This window comes from Myodes glareolus, chromosome 9 (genome assembly GCF_982192425.1).
Source record: "Myodes glareolus chromosome 9, mMyoGla1.1, whole genome shotgun sequence".
NCBI classification, from domain to species: Eukaryota; Metazoa; Chordata; class Mammalia; order Rodentia; family Cricetidae; genus Myodes; species Myodes glareolus.
The window spans coordinates 104,530,859-104,549,456 of NC_142034.1; the positions used below are offsets into that span (position 1 = coordinate 104,530,859).

At 47.0% G+C, this 18,598-nt stretch overlaps 1 protein-coding gene across 2 annotated transcripts in view; it reads right to left on the bottom strand.

The window, feature by feature from the left end:
• Nucleotides 1–5,455: 5,455 nt before the first annotated feature.
• The window catches only part of Cpped1 (calcineurin like phosphoesterase domain containing 1), a 108,415-nt gene continuing 95,272 nt past the window's right edge, over nt 5,456–18,598 (bottom strand). For both annotated transcript variants that reach the window (XM_048433226.3, XM_048433225.3), the window contains exon 4: nt 5,456–6,869. In XM_048433226.3, the coding sequence (XP_048289183.1) occupies nt 6,643–6,869 (227 nt within the window). In that variant the 3' untranslated portion in view covers nt 5,456–6,642. The remainder of the gene's footprint in view (nt 6,870–18,598) is intronic.

The window sequence follows — 18,598 nt, forward strand, 5'->3', positions numbered from 1 at the left end:
GGCTGGCAGATGAAATGTCCCCAGCAACTGACATGTTGAATGTTTGTTCCCCGGCTAGCAACACTGTTTTGGGAGGTTACATAACCCTGAGGAGGTGGGGCCCGGATGGAGTGATGACCAGCCTTTGAGGGTCATGTCTGACCCTTTCTCCTCTCTGCTTTTTGTCTGCGTGAGGTGAGCACCTCTCCATGCTCCCACCACCGTGAAGTTCTGCTTCACTGTGGGTCCAGACCCATGACCCCATCAGCTGAAAACAAATTTGGCCTCTTCTTGAAAAGTTGGCACTCTGTCTTTCTTACATAAGTGCTTACTAAGGTGGCTGAGAAGAACTAGCCAGCCCATCATTTCAGTTACCCCTTTCCTCCTGGCTGCAACAAGGTCTGTGATCTATTCAGACACTCTCATGTCTTACCTGAGGTTCCAATTTGTTTATTCTACACATTAGTGATTCTGAACCCCTTGGCCCACACCTGATGTAGGAGCCCCCTCTGTGTGCTGTGATTACCATTAATGAATAAAGAAATTGCCTTGGCCTGTTGATAGGGCAGAACTTAAGTAGGCGGGGAAGACAGAGCTGTATGCAGAAAGAAGGGTAGAGTCAGAGGCAGATGTGCTGAAATTTTGCTGGTAGGCCACGACCTCATGGTGATACACAGATTATTAGAAATGGGTTAAACTAAGATGTAAGAGTTAGCCAATAAGAAGTTAGAGCTAATGGGCCAATCAGTGATTTAGTTAATACAGTTTCTGTGTGATTATTTCAGGGCTAAGCGGCCGGGAACAACAAGCAGCTCTCTCCTCCTACACACACCTACCCATTGGAACTGACCCCATCATTGGGACCACTGTTTTGTACTATATTTATGTATTTTTCTTTTGCATTTCTGTGTGTTGTGTGCATGCATGTGTGTGCCTGGGTGTATGTGCAGGCATGCGGAGGTCCAAGGCCAAAGACAGGAGTTTCTTTCGATTGTTCTTCACTTTTTACGTTGGGATGGGCTCTCTGAATTGAGCCCAGAGCTCACTCAGACAGCTACTGTCCCTAGCCGGCTGGTCACATCCGCTCAGCCTCCACCCTCAGACAGCTACTGTCCCTAGCCGGCTGGTCACATCCGCTCAACCTCCACCCTCTGAACACTGAATTGCAGGTAGGCTACCACTCACTTGAATTGTGACTGCTTCTAGGGATTCAAGCTCCAGTCCCCACCCTTGCTTCTTGTGTGGCAAACATCTTTGGTGCTAAGCTATCTCTCCAGCCATTTTACTTTTTAATTATTTATATTTCACATATATGTGACATCATGCAACATCCCATTGTCTAATGGACGGCACTGCACTTAGCTGCTTACTCATTTTTCCATCTCTGCGTGCACACCTGGATGGCCATGGCTTCCTGGTGCCATCTGCACTTTTGCCTGCACTGTAGCATTGTTCTCTAGGTTTGGAGTCCTCTGAATGGGTCCATTCCCCAAATCTCAGGGATGCTTTCGGGCTTCGATGGAGGCAGTTGGCCTGTGGAGATTCAGGTCACGAATCTCCGGGTGGTACCAGTTGCTCACACTTAGATGCATTGTGGCATTCTATCTCTCATTTTTCACTCAAACACGGGTGCTGCTGTTGGTCCCCAGCTTCAGAGCCTTCGCTGGGTCTCTGTAGAGCTACTTTTCTCAGGAGCCTTACAGGGCAGCGCCAGCACTAGATTGCCCTTCTCTTTAGTTGCTGCCCATGGTTACCAGGCTGAGGCAGCCCATTCTCTGGCTCTTCCGCTTTGGCTACTGCTCTACATCCATTCAGGAACCCAGGCTCAGAAGAGCTGGGGCCTGAGACCCCTTCGTTTCTCCCTCCGATGTCTTTGCGCTCCAGGACCAAGGATAAAAGTGGGGGACTAGTTATTTTCTGACTTCCTGATGGCATCTAGATTGGGTGACAGTTTAGAAAGAATTCAGGTGAGCATCCCTGGTCTGTCCTAGACAGGAAATGGCTTAACTGGGAATTTTGGGTTAGGAATGTGCATACACAGATATTAAAAACAAGTTGAGAGCCTGGTGTGGTGGCATGTGCCTTGAATCTCAGAGTCAGAAGTTAAAGGTTATTGCTGGCTACATATCTGAGTCTCAGGCTAACCTAGGCTACATGAGGCCCTGTCTCAACAAAACAACAAATTAAACTTAAAAACCTGAAAATGAAACATTTATTTTAGCTACTCAACCTGTAGCACAAGGCTGAGGAATGTGGTTTCTTCCTTATTTCCTCTCGAGTACTAAGGGTTCATATTGGCTGCCTGTGATTGTTGCTGCTGTGAAGAGACACCATGACCACAGTAACCCTTATAAAGAAAACATTTAATTGGAGTGACTCTCTTACAGTTCAGAGGTTTAGTTCGCTATCATCATGGTGGGAGCAGGCTGAGAGAGCTACATCTTGCAGGCAACAGGAAGCTGAGACCTGGGCTGTATCCTGAGCATAGAAAACCTCAGTCTTCATGCATAGTGACACACTTCTTCCCACAAGGCCACTCTTCCTATGAGATTGGGGGTGGGGGTGGAGGGGTCAGTTACATTCACATGACCACATCAGCTTGGCTCTCTCGCTTTAGTCTGTGAGCAGCTGGGCCATGGTACACCTTCAGGCACAGTGCTGGCCACTGGGAACAGGGCAGCAAGTAACAGGAGTGATCCTGGTGTCCTGCGGCTTGCATCCTGGTGGAGGCGACTTTTAATGATCTTTTGGTTGTCAGTCAAGCACATTTCTTAGCAAACTACAAACACACACACACAAACAGAAACAAATAGGAGACTTGGCTGTGTGGTGCAGGAAGAGCGCTCTCAGGAGTGCCTGCTGAACTGGAGACATATTGGCCTCTCGAGAGCCAGTGTGAAGGCCTGAATGTTAGGAACGGCAAGCAAGGCTGCCCAGAGACTGACTTGAGAGGCAGACATGGGACATATGAGTGGGGCCTGATAGCTCAATAAGGGCTTTATGCTCAAGCCCTCAAAATGAGGAAGATTACTGTTAAAGATGCCCGATGGAATAATGAAAGGTCACATCATTATTTGATCAAATTGATTTACTGAAAACACACAGGGAAGACTTAGTAAGCACCGTGAAGCCACCAAGTTTTAAAATAAGGAAACAGAAACTTACTGAAAGAAGGTGAACCCAGTCAGCAGATGTTCTGGAAAAATGCTGGGATTATTCCAAAACATTTGTACACATACACACACACACACACCCCTCTTGATGACAAAAGCAGCATTTTATGTAGTTATGTATAAAAAATAAACACCAGTCAAGTTTTTTATTTATTTATTTTTTATTTTTATTTTTTTTTTATTTTTTATTTTTTTGCCTATGCAGCCAAGTTGCAACGGTTGGACTGTGTGAGTCTCCCCTCCCGCCTCCGCGTTGACTGCGGAGAGCATGAGCAGAGCCGGGTACAGGGCGACACCATGCTTATCTGTGACTGCAGAGCTGTGGCAGGGGCTGCTTGGGGGGAGAACAGAGAGTTCAAGTGCAGGCAAACCATGTTTTTGCTGCTATTTGCTAGACTCTGCTTCGGAACCATGGCACGTGTGCAGTGTCTACAGCTGTGAGATGGATGGTCCTAGGCCACGTGTGCAGTGTCTACAGCTGTGAGACGGATGGTCCTAGGCCATGTGTACAGAGTCTACAGCTATGAGATTGATGGTCCTAGGCCACGTGTACAGCAGCATCTACAGCTGTGAGACGGGTGGTCCTAAGACACGTGTGCAGCATCTACAGCTGTGAGACTGATGGTCCTGGGCCACGTGTGCAGTATCTACAGCTGTGAGATTGATGGTCCTAGGCCACGTGCGCAGCACCTACAGCGGTAAGACAGATGGTACTAGGCCACGTGTGCAGTGCCTACAGCTGTGAGACAGATGGTCCTAGGCCACGGGTGCAGTGTCTACAGCTGTGAGACGAATGGTCCTAGGCCATGTGTACAGGGTCTACAGCTGTGAGATTGATGGTCCTAGACCACGTGTGCAGCATCTACAGCTGTGAGACGGGTGGTACTAGGCCACGTGTGCAGCATCTACAGCTGTGAGACTGATGGTCCTGGGCCACGTGTGCAGTATCTACAGCTGTGAGACAGATGGTCCTGGGCCATGTGTGCAGTGTCTACATCTATGAGAAGGATGATCCTAGGCATTTGTTTTGCCTTTCACCCAGTCTTCTGATTTATAGTTTTCCATCCACAGCTGATACTCACCTAAGGCAGATGTTTAAGATATGCAGTGTGTTGTGTTTGCTAGACACACAGTTCACCTACTCTTACCCTCCCCCAACCTGTAAAAAATGCAGTTAAGATGATGGTCACCCAACCCAACCTCATCCACAAACCCCCTCTTCAGCCTTGAAAATCCAATTTGCGACCACTTTAAATAACTTTCCTCTTTAGTGTCCCCTTACCTTTCTAATTAAAGTAACTTATGGGAAGGGAGGGAGAACTGACAGTTTTGAATCCATGGGGTGGCAAGTATAAGCAGAGAGTGTATTAGTTGTTACTATAATGAGCTACATGAGGCTAGACACTTCATAAAGCAAAGGTTCATTCATTGTTCTGGGCCTTCATGGTGGCTCTGTTAAGGGCTCCTTGGTTCATGGCGTCACAGTGGCCAGATACCACTCTGTAAGATAGAAAGCCAGAGAACAAGTGGGGCCCAAGAATGACTTAAGAGCCACCCACTAGGGCCTTGTATCAACTTCATGGTGAGGATCAAACTTCTAAGTCTAGAATCATCTGAGGACAAGCCACATCCAAATCAAAACCACAGCAGCAGCAAGGAATAACGCCCCATCTGATGCAGCATGTTCTGCTAGGGGACGGAGCTGCCCAAATGCCTGTCCCTTCATGCCATGGATGGGCTGGTGCCTTGGAACCAGCCTGGACCTTTCTGAGCTAAAGCATCAGAGACACCCAAAGGGCATTCAAAATTTCAGCATGTGCATGTGGGAAGTCTGTATTACCTTTTCTTTTAGTGAGGTTTTATTTAAGGCACATGAGTGAACGGAATGCAGATGTTGTCTGGGTTAGATGCATACCCATTTCTGTTCCCCATGGCAGGAGGTCCCACCTTGATGTAGCTGCTCCACTGAAAACTGGAAATGCCACGTCATTCTTTCTTTAGCATAGTTGCAGGTTTCTGCACTAGCTCTTTAGTTTACATGGCTTGCTTTATACCATAGTCTGTGCCCACTCTGGGGCTGCATTCTTCATATGGATCTTGGACATAGGGCAGGCTTCCAGCCCACTGTAATTACACTTTCTCATATCATGGAGTCAAGCCCGCACATTCTGAGTGCAGTATTCTCTCCTGGAACAATGGGACTCTTGGTTACCCCCTCGTCCAACTCCTCCCCTGGCCTCTTACATTCTGCTACAGAGAAAAAGGAAAATAAACAGGGAACATAGCCAAGCACTACAAGATCATTCTGGTTTGAAAAATTTAATTTTCTTGTGCTACCTAACAATGAGCTGTGGCGTGTCACCAATCTGTAACATAATTAGCTTCTTGTATCTTTTGTTCCATATGAATTTACATATCCAATTATCTTTTTATTTAATTTCTCACAGTTTTGCTACATTGACTAAAACTTTTTAACAAGAAAGTTTTTTAATTTAATGGGCTTCGCAGTTCATGTCTAACCAGTGAGTTTTTAAAGTTGGTTTAGGATTCCCCCCCCGCCCCCCGCGCTGCTGCAAGACCCTGTAAAACCTCGGCAGCAGGATATAGAGCCTGGGTTACTTCAGTATCAGGCCTGAAGATAAATGGAGGAAGAGTCAGAGAGGGCAGAGCTCTCAGAGGAGGCAGCACAGCAGATTCCACAGTGCAAAGGATTTTAAGTAACTCAAATTGTTTTTCTCCCCCACAGGAGTGTTGTATGTCAGTGGCAATTAGCATGGTGTAGTTTGCCCAGTGAGTTCTGCGTTGTTCTCAGAAGCCTGCAGCAAGTGCAGTTTTTCCATGAGGTTCATTGTGATTGGATAATGCTGTGGCTGCCTGCAGCAGGAGGATATAAACAGGGCAGATGTGCGGGCTGTCCAGGGCCTTCATGCTGCATTCTCTGTTTTGGTCAGCTGAGTTTGTACATGGAGGTGATGTCTGTCACCAGAAAAGCAAACACACCCTCACGGGGATCACCCGTGTTCGTACCATCAGCAGTAGCCAGTGGTGGCTATGAGGCGTCTGTGGGTCCGGGACGGAGTGGTACCATTTGGTCTGCCAGGAAGGGAGGATGGGCCTTTGTTTCCCAGAGTCAGGATCACAATGTAGCAAGAGCAGATGCAGTTTGTTTGAGGAATTATTAACGATCACACTTGGGTACTGAGCTGGGATTGAGGGCAGGAGGTGTCAGAGACAGTGGGATTCGAGGCAGAGCGAATGAGGACAGTCTCACACCATAATCAGAAAACACCGCAGCCTTCTGTTCTGGCTTTGTAAAGGGATGACAGCCCCTTTTGAATACAACTGAGGATGGGACCCAGCACTTGATTTACACGAAAGGACATTCATTCACAAACCCGCCTGTCTACTCAAACATTGCTATGAGGGGCTGTGAACATTCTGGCAAGAAGAAAGGTCATGGGCATGGGAACTGGGTGGGCCAGGTGGGGAGTCACTCCTTCATCAGCTCCTTCAGGTCGTCGCCAATTCCTCTCTGACTGAGCTCATCTAAGCTGTAGTAACGGTGAACAATTTTCTCAGCCGTGACGACCACCACGCGGAGCCCGTGGGTGTCTTTGCCTAGTTGGCATCCGATGGCCGATGAAACCACCATGTCAAGGTCCTGGTAGGTTCCCCCAGCATTCCTGTGGTAGTGACCCGAGAATACAGCTCTGATACCTGCAGGGGAGGGAAAGACGTTAGGAGGGCCTAGGACTTCCATGTAGGTTACCTGCTGGCACCAAGGTTTGATTCTGTGAATGATATTACCATTAATGCTAACTGTTGGAGAATGCATTAATCAAACTTTGCATAGGAGCTCGTGAACGGTGAGTTCACAAAGTTCCTTAACATGAAACCAAACGGACATAGGGCTGGGAGTGGAGCTTAGTAGTAGAGCATGTAAGTCAATACATTAGTACATGGGAGCCCCAAGTGTAATTCTCATTGCATGCATGCATTGAACACATGTACCTAGGAGTTCTCTAGCGTACCTCTGAGCTTGAGTATCACAACCTGAGCTTCTAGAAAGAACAGCAGATTCGGGCTTTGTTTCCAGATTTTACAGTGTTATCTCCAAATGGCGATGAAGAACTCAGATATGAAGGAAGGTGTGTGTGTGTGGGGGGGGGGGCTGGAGGGGTAACCAAAACCACCAGACAGGGAGGGCGAGGCCGGAACACAAACAGAAAGTCCTGGTCACTCACAGAATCAGAAGAAATATATTCCAGCCCTTGAAGAAACTTCTTGTTAAGTAAGGCAGCCCAGATACCTTAGTTAGGGGCAGGAGTTCACTCCAGGATTAATTAGAAGAAAGTGCCTGGCAAGTATTACATATCTTTTGTATATTAGAGTTCCTGAGAAAGACCAACAGCCATAAAACTAAGACCCTTTGATGGAAAACAGACAAACATTGAATAAGGGGAAGCAGCGAAAACTCAGAAAGAGTGTATTAAGACACACACTGAAAGTTCCACTAAAATCCCCAACAAAACAAAAGGAGTAAATTCTACTAGGAAACAATCAAAGAATAAATGAGCAAACAGAAGAAAAGAATCAAGGCAACAAATCAGAAGACACACTGGATACAAGGTAGTGAACATGAGACCCCGAGAACTAAAGAGGTGTTTGGGGGACTAGGACAGAAACTGGAAAAGAGAAAGGAAGGAATAATGCAGAAAAGAACGAGAATTTTAGCTGAAAGTTCCCTAGGAAGGATGAAGACACGGGTCCTCAGAGAAACTGCCGAGTTGGAAACACAATTCCCACACTGATACATAGCACAATAAAACTGGCACATCAGAGGAGGGGAAGGAAACACCCTTAGAAAGACGGCGTGGTGCCACTGTCTCAGCAGACGACGTCAGACCAAAGGACTGGCATCTCCTGAGAGCAGGAGCCAGGAACCTCAAATCCCATACCTAAGCTCACCTACATTTGAGGGTAAATAAAAGACATGCCTAGAATGTGGGGAAAAATCAGACTTCACCATTTCCAAAATCTACTTATGAATTATCAACAGAAACAGTTCAGCAAGGGATGAGAAGAACAGAAAAGAGGAACCCCGGTACATGAATCCTGATGCACCACTTTGGCGACTACTAATTGTTGATTTAAATATCCATAGTTTCCACTGCTAAAAGTGAGACCAAGCAATGTCACACGCAGCAGGGTGTCTATATAAAGCAGACAAAAGCAGCGAGCACTTACATGCCTTCCCAGATATGACAGCTCGCACGCAGTCATCTAGCTAACACCACCCAGAGACCTCGCTCTAGAGAAAGACCCAAGAGAAATGACAGCACACATCTCCACTGATGGCTGAGCATGAGAACCGCACTAAATATCCATCCATATGACAGAACAGTAGCCAGTCATGTAAAGGAACAAAGTATAAACCCCGACTACAATGTTATGAAAACATTAAGCTGGTGAGAGAGCCAGACAAACAGCCATCAGACAGAAGACCGCGTGCATACGGAATGTCTGGAGTAAGCGGAGTTAGGTCCCAACAGTGGGTCCCTGGCACAGGCTGACAGGAATTGGGGCTGATGCTGAGTACATGGATTCTCTGTGAAATGGTAAATAAAACTGGCCAGCTCCCAGATACTAGTGATGCTGCAGAACCGCTTGAAAATATTTAAACCACTGAATTTTACTTTGAAAGGGAGAATTTTATAATGTGGATTGCAGTTAGGAGAAAAAACAATTTACGGGAAGGATAGGAAGCTGGAATTCTTGACTTCAGATGGTCTCAGAGAAGGCACCAAAGCTGTGTACTGTGTGAGCATATGGCACAGTGCCAAGTGAAACTGTCTGTAAATGCTCCTTTACAGGCGATGGTTTCATTGTACACAGGTGCCCCCCTTACCCATGGACAAAATCGTCATAACCCCCAGTAGACGCCTGAAACTGGCTGTACCAACCCCAGGAATTCCATGTTTTCCCTATGTGTGCAGATGGCACAAACACTATGCTTCCCCATATATGCATATGCCATAAATGCCATGTTTCCCCGTGTATACATATGTCATAAATGCCATGTTTCCCCATGTATACATTTGCCATGAATGCTATGCTTCCCCATGTATACATATGCCATGAATACCATGCTTCACTCATGTGTACACATGCTATGGATATCATGCTTCCCCCATGTGTACAGATGCCATGAATACCATGCTTCAACCATGTGGACACATGCTATGGATATCATGTTTTGTCCATGTGTACAGATGCCATGGATATCATGCTTCATCCATGTGTACATATGCCAGGAATACTATGCTTCCCCTGTGTGTAAAGATGCCATAGATACCATGCTTCATCCATGTATACATATGCCATGAATACCATGTTTCCTCTGTGTATACTAACCCCATGAACTCTATGCATTTCTATGTCCCACTGAGGTGTTGCCACACAATAATGGAGTCCATCTGTCTTTCTGCATGTTCTGCCTTATTGTCAATCTTGCACTTAGGCTATTAGGCATGGGTACCTGAAACAAACTGTGATGCTGTGACAGCCAGTATGATACCTGAGAAGGCTACTATACACTAAATGCATGGGCATCATATATAGTGTGGATACTGAATCAAACGACAACCCGGGGCAGACAGAGGACATGCTATTCAGAACAGCGCAAAATTTACAATTTATATAGACTGTTTATTCCTGGAACTTCCCAGGGGATCTTTTTAGATGGGAAGTACGTGTGCATAGCAAACCTCTAGATGGGGCAGGCTTCTGAATATGTATTTAGAACGGAAGTGGTTCATATCTGCTGGTATTGTAAGGGGTTCTTAGCAAGGGGATCAGAGCGATCCCCTTTCTCCTCACTGTAGATCAGCTGTTTCAACCCCTTGGACAAACCTCTATCTCTAAACGTGTTTACATTATGATCCATAACAGTATCAAAATTACAGCCAACAAAAATAACTCTATGGTTGGGGTCACCACGCCATGAAGAGACTTAGGAAGGTGGAGAGGCACCACTGTAGCCCATACTTAAAGTGACCATGACTTGATCTGTCGGTCAGGACATGTGAACCCGATAATGGTGGCCAGTGGGCTTAACAAGGGCAGGTGCTGTCACACCAGGGTGAACCACACAGAGCTGTAGCAGGACCCTGGGTTAGGCACCTGAAGGGTCTTCACTACACACAGAGAACCAAATGCTCCCAACTGTCAAACCTGAATCTGAAGGCTGTTGGCATCTGAAGTTCCGCTGCCCTCGAGACTCTCGGGAGCTGTAGAGAACAGGCTCCACAGGGTTCTTTGTGTGACCTAAATGTTAATGAAATATGACTCTGTCTAACTTACAGTTGTAAACAGAAATGCCTGGTGATTTTGAGAAGGCCTCACAATGGCAGTGGTTAGCTAGACTCCTTTTTGCTGAAGTTTCAAGTCATGTTCCTTGGCATTCACAGAGAGGGGAGCAGCGGCCTTGACTGGCCAAGAGGCACATAAACTTTCAGAACAGAATTTACTGAACTTCAGTCATCCGTTCTGCAACATGTATGTCCCCTTTCTGCCACACCCCCAACATTCTTAGGGTTCACCATTTACTATTAGTGCCCAAAGACAAAAAAAAAAAATGACCAAATGAGAATCCTTTGCAGAGCAAAGATACTTAAAGAGGACTAGAAATAAGCAGTCAGTAGGCAAAGAGATCCCTCGTGATAACAAGGAACTAATACTTTGGGGGTCTGAGTAAGAAATCAAGCAATGGCAATGTGATGCTTACAAAGGAAGGGTCTGGAAGGAGGTTGTAGTCTTTTTAACGTCATCCAGATGGAATCCTTCCTTCCTGGACTCAGATGGTGCTCTTGGCAGCTCTGGGTCTCTTGGCTGGCTGAGAAACCACAGACACAGGAAGGATGAGATACCATAGGCAATGGCGGAGCTTCTGCAGACCAGAACTGCATCTGCAGGAAGCCCTGTGCGGGTGGCCAGTGGGAAATTCTGGGTCTCTCTCTGACTCTAAACATTTTGAATTGGAACATGCTTTCTTTGCACAGCCTCGCTAAGGATGGGGGAGTGCTGTAAAGCAGAGTCCTTTTGTCCTTCATCCTGGTGCTTCCTCCCAATGGTCCAAATGAGAACAGAGACGCCCAGTGAGGACAAGAAACCAACTCAGAGCCAGATCTCAGATACTTGCAGACTCAGGTTCAATTTTGGGGGGAACGTGGGCACATTTCTGACCTCTGTGGCTGACTCCTTACCTAAGATAATGCTACCAACAGCACCTCGGGTAGGGCAGACATCTGGAGAGAAGCAGGGAGAGTTAACAAGCTTCCTGCCTGGCCTTGCCTCTGGACAGCCTTTCTCTAGGGCAGGCCCAGCTCTGTGCTGGCATCTGAGCTCTCCAATGTGCACATCACATTCATACCTATAGGTGTGAGGCCTCGTCAGAAGTTTCACTGCCTTGGCTCAAGCAGCTTCTGAGCATTGACTGGTCCATACACAATGCACACTGATATGTCATGGCTTCCCTGGTGTGGCACTGATGGTCACGAAGTTTCCACGAGTCAGGCAGAATAGCCATTCGGCCCGTTCTTCAGTCATCTGTGGTTGACATGTTTCTGTGCTTCCTTAATTGAGAATGATGGATAAACTGATTTGAGTTGTGAATGGCTCTCTTAAAATCACTGCAAGGGAAAGGATTCCCAGTGAAGGCAATCCCTGCGTCTCCAGGCCTTGAGTGTGGCGGTCACTGCCCATTTATTGCTCCATGGCATTAAGTCATAAAGAGACAAAAAAGCTACTTTTAAAGTTGCCCTGACTCAAATTCATTTGGAATTAATCAGAGGATTGGGATATAATTTAATATCCTAATATTGGAAACGTGCCATAAGTCACAGAAGTGAGCTGCAACACACAATTCTGGTCTGAACAGTGGGTGGCGGGGAAACTGGGTGCTTCTGATGTAGGTCTGAAGTGTGCTGAGTTCTAACTGGACAGTTCTCGGTTTTATTCTGTGTTGAGTATATCATTATGAAAATGCTATGCCACTTTATACAGCTAGCTGAAGCAGTGAAAACTACGTAAATCTCTAAGCACACTTGATCTATTTTTCCTCAGTGGTGAAGGAAACTCTAACTCACAAAGGTGGAGGGGGGTAATGAAGGAAGGTGTGTGCGGTGTGGGGCAGAGGAAACAGTACACATCTATAACCTCTCAAGAAATGGGGCTTCCTCAGCAGGCAGTCAGGGTGCCAGTGTAGAGATACGACTGCTGAGCCCACTCTGGCTTCTGAACGCGAGGGCTCCATGGGTTTCCAGTCTGGGAAGTCTACACTTCTCATCTTTCCCGCTGGGGCATGTGGGGATGACTGGCTGCTAACTATAGGCTCCCAGGGAAGGCAGGAGGCAGTTTCTTCCCTCAGCCCGAGGCCAATCCTGCTCTTGAAGCCACATGTTGGTAATGTGCAACAGGACACTGGGGTGACCTTCCCGACAACTGCACAAGGATCACGCGTGGCCAGGGAGCAATGGAGGGCACTACTCATGACAGTGGCGGGAGAGAGCGCTGAGCACACTCCATCTACTGAGTGGGGCACTTTGCACACACACTGTCTCTCATATCATTAGTACCCACAGGGAAGAAATTACCCAGCATGAAAAGGAAGGAAGACACACAATAAGGTCAGGTGGTTTGCTTGGGGGTACACAGCTCAGACACAGATCTGGCTCAGGCTGGTTTAGGGTATGTTCAAAATGCTAAAGGCCACAGAGAAGAATCCGCACATGGCCTCCTGGAGACTGTGGATTGGCCAGAACGCAGCTACACTTCCAGCTCTCCATCCTGAGCTGGCATCTGAGGGAAGCCACTGTAGAAACAATGCTGCCAGACACTGCTGCGGGCATGCAACTGGCTTTTAACTTACACCCCACTTTTTCCTAAAGAGGGAAGGATGTGTAGTTTTACAGATGAGAAAAGGGAAATCTTGAAACATCCAACATTTGGTTAACTCAGGTTAACCAAGTTGTGATTGGCAGTGAGTGGTCCCAGGCCAGGCTCTTAACCAGCAATGCCTGGCCCGAAAGTCAAAGAAAGAGGGTCAAGGATGGCTTCAGGAGCCATGGGATCTGACAGAGGCTCATTGGTCTCCTGGGAGGCTTCTGAATATTTTCCCAGCACTTTAACCTTGCTGACACTGGCTTGAGAAAGAAGCTTTTCCCAGTATTTTCCGGGAGGGCTGGGAGTGGGAGTGGAAGTCTGTGTGGGACACAGCAGCAGACTCAACAGGGATCAGTTGTGCTGGAGGACAGTGCGCGGAAGAGCAGGGCAACAGCAAGAGGGAGCTCGGCTGGGGAGGGGCAGAAATGACTTGAGCAAAGTGTCCCCCCCACCTGTCTACCCCACACCTGTCTACCCCACACCTGTGTACCTCACACCTGTCTACCCTACACCTGTCTACCCTACACCTGTCTACCCCACACCTGTCTACCTCACACCTGTCTACCCTACACCTGTCGACCCCACACCTGTCTACCTCACACCTGTCTACCCCCCACCTGTCTACCTCACACCTGTCTACCTCACACCTGTCTACCTCACACCTGTCTACCCCACACCTGTCTTCTTGACAGAAGCAGGTGGGAGGAGTCGCAACACTCAGCCTTTCATAAACCCTCCTGAACACTCTCAAGCTGGGGCCCACTCGCATGGGATCCCAAACATTTCCACAGAGCTTCTGAGGTCCTAACTCCAGTGATCTCCACCTTCCAGAGCAGGTCGGGGAGTTCAGCTTTGTGGACCCCGGTCGGCCACTCCTTCCTTTCTGTATGTGAAAGCAGAGAGTGGGGGATGTGAACTTAGGTGCAGAGCTGTGAGCCAGTAAAACTAACCCAGAAGAGGGAACCTCGGCAAGGCAGGAAGAGACACTCTTAAGACACTCTTAAAAATAAACAGTCTACTGAAGTTCAGCCAAGATAGCAAGATTCTGCAAAACCTGCAAGTTTCTGTGCTTCTCAAGACTAGCGGAAATGATACATGTGATGTTGAATATAGCTTATGAAAACAGCATATGACGCTCACGGAGAACAGTCCTTCAGTGAATGGGAGCCACCTGTACAAGGTCAGACATCCAGGAGGCCCAGTGCAAGCCAGAGGCCCTGGGTTTAACCCCAGAACTGAAAAATAAACAAAACATCACCCTTCTCCCTATGAACTGCTCTATTGAATGTTAGACAAATATAGAAATATATACACAGAATCAAGCCTCAAAATTTTTATAAAACATAAAACTGGTTGAGCTTAGTGACACATACCTTTAATCCCAGCACTCGGAAGGCAGGCAGAACTCTGTGAGTTTGAGGCTAGTCTAGTAAATATAACAAATTCCAGAACAGCCAGGGCTACGTAGTTAGACCCCATTTTAGGAACAATTGCTAGAATTTTGACTGAATCTGTGTAACAGTTTTGGTACGTGCCGTATTGCTGCCTGCAGAGCCAGGGACCTGCCTTACCTTCCCACTTTCTGAGCCTTCTCTGCCTTCACAGAGTTTCGCTCTCCTCTGGGACACCACACTACCCTTGGGAATTTCTGTTCTCTGGGACACCACGCTACTCTGGTGGGGGCTTTGTTTTCCTCTTGGTGGTGCTGGAGATTAAGTTCTCCTAACAATTGTTTGCTAAGAGTATGAAGAACAGAATTGAATTTTGCCTATTATTAGCTGTACAGTCTTGGGACCTTACTAAATGACTTACTAGTAACTACTTTTGTTGATTTCTGGGATTTGCCAAATTAAAAACAATAACCACCTGCCACCAGATACTTTGGCTTTGATCTTTATGTCTTTTCTTTTCCTTACCCTTTTACAAGGGTAAAGGTGTCCAAAAAAATTTAAAGAGGTGCACGTGGGTAAGCATCTGTTGAAGGGAATTTGGTCTTATTATTGCTATTTTCCAACTTGACACAATTCAAAAATTCAAGTTATTCTTCAGAAAAATTTAACTAATAAAATCCCATCAAGGTTGTGAGTCTGGCCACAGGGATTTCTCCAGGGGCAATCTCACAAGGAAGGGCTATGAAGCTCCTGTTCCCTAGAACATCCAGGTACTGCTGCTGACCGCCGCTCTGGTATCCTCATGGTGGCGACTGTGTCTTCTCTCTGGTGGTCACTGTGATAGCCACTGGCTCCTGGACAGGCTGAAGGCCAGTCTCTGCTGTTAGGAGGGCAGGCTGCTCAGGACGTAGAGCAACTTCTTTCTCAGGAGGTTCCCTTCCCTTGACGGGTCTGAAGGAATCACACCCGTTCAAGCAGCATATAGGGAGCCATTTAAATGAACTGTTCAGAACAGAAATAACCCATGGCTGAGATTTCTAGAGTTGGGGTGAGGTGGTAGGAAATGCAGGGGTAACTGCAAGAAGGTTACAGTGTTGCTTTATGGGAAAAGAAAGTGCAGAACAGATAGCGGCGTGCATAAACTTTCGATAACTGAATTGTATGACGGTATGAGAATATCTCAAAGTGTTATCAGAAAAAGGAGTCAATTACAGTAATTGGAGTTACAACAATAGCTAACTCCAGTAGTAACTGGAGAGCGGCTGTGGTCCAGACACTGTGAACAAGCTATAGGACACGTTATTTAAACTTCCTTAACATTCTTCTCCCCGCGCCCGCCTTGTTAACAGCCTAATAGATGGCCAGACATAGGTTGGTGCCTGCCCTTGCCTCAGGACGGGGCCCCCAAGGATCTAGCTGAGTCAGATGATGTGTGAGACCATACCTTTCTTGGTGTTGCTGGAGTCCCACTTCCTTATTCTCCTGTCCCCCAGAGTCAGCTCTAACCCTTGTCCCAAAGTGTCCTTCTGGGGACTGCACCTAACACAGTTACTGGCTAGACTTCACGAGCTCACACTGCTGTGACTGCAGCATGTGTACAACCTACAGGGAGTAAGTGACCAGCCCAAGGGCTCCACGGCCACTAGCGTCTCCCCAGCTAGGCACAACTTAAATACAACGAAAACCTGCTACATTTCAGCTTGCTTTCTTTACCGCTGTCTTTATCTCCTACAAAAGTAAATCATGCTTCAAGAAAGATGAATAAACTGTGACTTGCACACATACATGCACGCATGCACGCATGCACGCAGCTGCAGAGAGAGGACCATCTCCATGAGTTGACAAGGAAGTGCCTGCTAAAGAAGTGACTAGGCTAGCAATAAAAGGGAGTGAACACATAGGATAGGCTAGCTTTTGTGGGATGCATGCAACTTGACTTCAAATAGATCAGCAATGTATGTATTTTATACACACACACACAATAGCTTTCAAAAGCAATCAAAATAATAAAGCAATGGAGTAAATGATCAGGTCAAATCCTAAAAAAGGACAAAGGCATGCCATTTCCCACCGCATCCTAGCAACTTTAATGTAAGCCTAATTGTATTTCTGTATAGGAAGATAAAAAGAACAACAGATACCACTAGAAATGAAAGCAAATATTATAAAAGGTGTAGACTGTCAAGGCAAAACAATAACAACAACAACAACAACAATAACCACAACAGAAAGGAGGCAGAAGGAAAATGTCCCTTAAACCTTTCTTCCCACTATTTGAGTTCAGTATGTTCTTTCCTGATCATCTGAATACTTTAGGGGTGACGGGGCTATATGTGAATGCATACGGATTTCACAAGTGGGTACACCACATAGGCATGTGTGACTTAGTGTACTATGTTCAAAAATACATTTTCAGGTGTTCCACGTATGGTGTGGGAAAATTGTCTGTATTCTGTCAATCATGTATTTTAATAAAACGCTGATTGGCCAGGCAGGAAGTATAGGTGGGTCAATGAGACAGGAAGTGGAGGCGGGGCAATGAGAATAGGAGAAGGCTAGGGAGGAGGAAACTTCCTCAGCCACTCCTGCGCAGACCACCGAAGAGGCAGCATGTAAGCTGACAGCTGAAAAAGGTACCAAGCCACGTGGCTAACATAGATCAGAATAATGGGGTAACATAAGTTATAAGAGCTAATAAGTAGCCTGACCTAATGGGCCAATCAGTTTAGAATCTTATGGAGTCTTGTGTGTGATTTTTTTGTGGCTTGCCAGCTGTGGGGTACTGGGCGGGACAGATACCCCAACAAGCTGGCCCCTCATGTTACACACGTAGGACCCACACAGCTGCATATCAGAGAGATACCCTAAAACCCTGGAGAGTAATTACTTCCCAGCACCACTGCCTACCCTGGAAAATCCTACTGTTGATATGTAAAACCTAAGGTTAAGATGTTCCTTTTGTACTTCAATAAAAACTCTGTCATCATCATCATGAAGGGTGGGTGGTTCAAGGGTCTTCCCCCCCCCCCGCTGGAACTGCTCAGACACAGGGACTTAGGCAGCTAGTGCCCTCTCGGGAGGGTGCACTTCAGGTGTTGGGGTGCAGGTGGGTATTGAGAGGAGTTCTTTGCAGCAATTCACTGATCTTCTTGAGCACAGATTCCCTTGGTTTCGGGGCACACACCACCCGGCTGCTCCACTTCTGCATGACCAAGGCACTATGGTGGGGGCTCTATGGATGTCAGAGGCTGGAAGTCTGGTTCTGTGCTGGGTGCTCTGTGTACCCAGATGTCACATTGGCACTAGTCACATCAGGCAACTACGTGAATGTTGGGTACCTGGCTTTTCTGGGAATGTTGAATGTACCTGGCTTTTCTGGGAAGCCTCCTCTTAGTGGCTTCCTCTCCCCCACTCCCCCTCCTCTTCCCTTACCATTCTCTTTTCTCTTCACTTTCTGGCTCTCCTCTTGATAGGAAGAAATGACCCAATTGCTACAATGACCTTCACCCAAGGTCACCTCATACTATATAAGCTACAAGGATTCCTTCTCTTTCTTTCAAGAACTTCTCACCTTTTTTTTTTTGTCTAAGAATTAGCTATGGAAATTATGCTCATCTTGCCTCATCTAAATAATAATCAAGTTACATTTTAATGGCAGCCAGCAGAGGATCTTAGTGACAGAGAAGCAGAGAAGAGAGCAAGGTATGTACAGCCGACCTAGCTCACAGGAGGCTCTTCTGTAAGTCTCCACAGAAGCGGGATGATGATGCTCAGGTCATCACCATCACAGGACTCCCTGGGGTGAGTGCAAGGGACCAAAGTTCTCGTTTGTAGTATGGTATTTCCCATGCCAGCCTTGGCACACACACAGTCTGCTCTACCCACTGCAGCCTGCAGGTTTTCAGCTCCAGGGTAAGCAGTGGAGCTGGGAAATAATCACTCTCCAGAGCCCAGAGTTGCCTGGCAGCTGTCATGACTCCGCTGCCCAGGAGGTGTGGTTGGCACCCAGTACCACTCCCTGGCTGGGACTTCACGGTTAATTACAGTCCTGCAGCCTTGCTGCCACACCCTGAATCCTCTTCTCCTCGGCAGATGATGCTCAGCTTTTTAAGT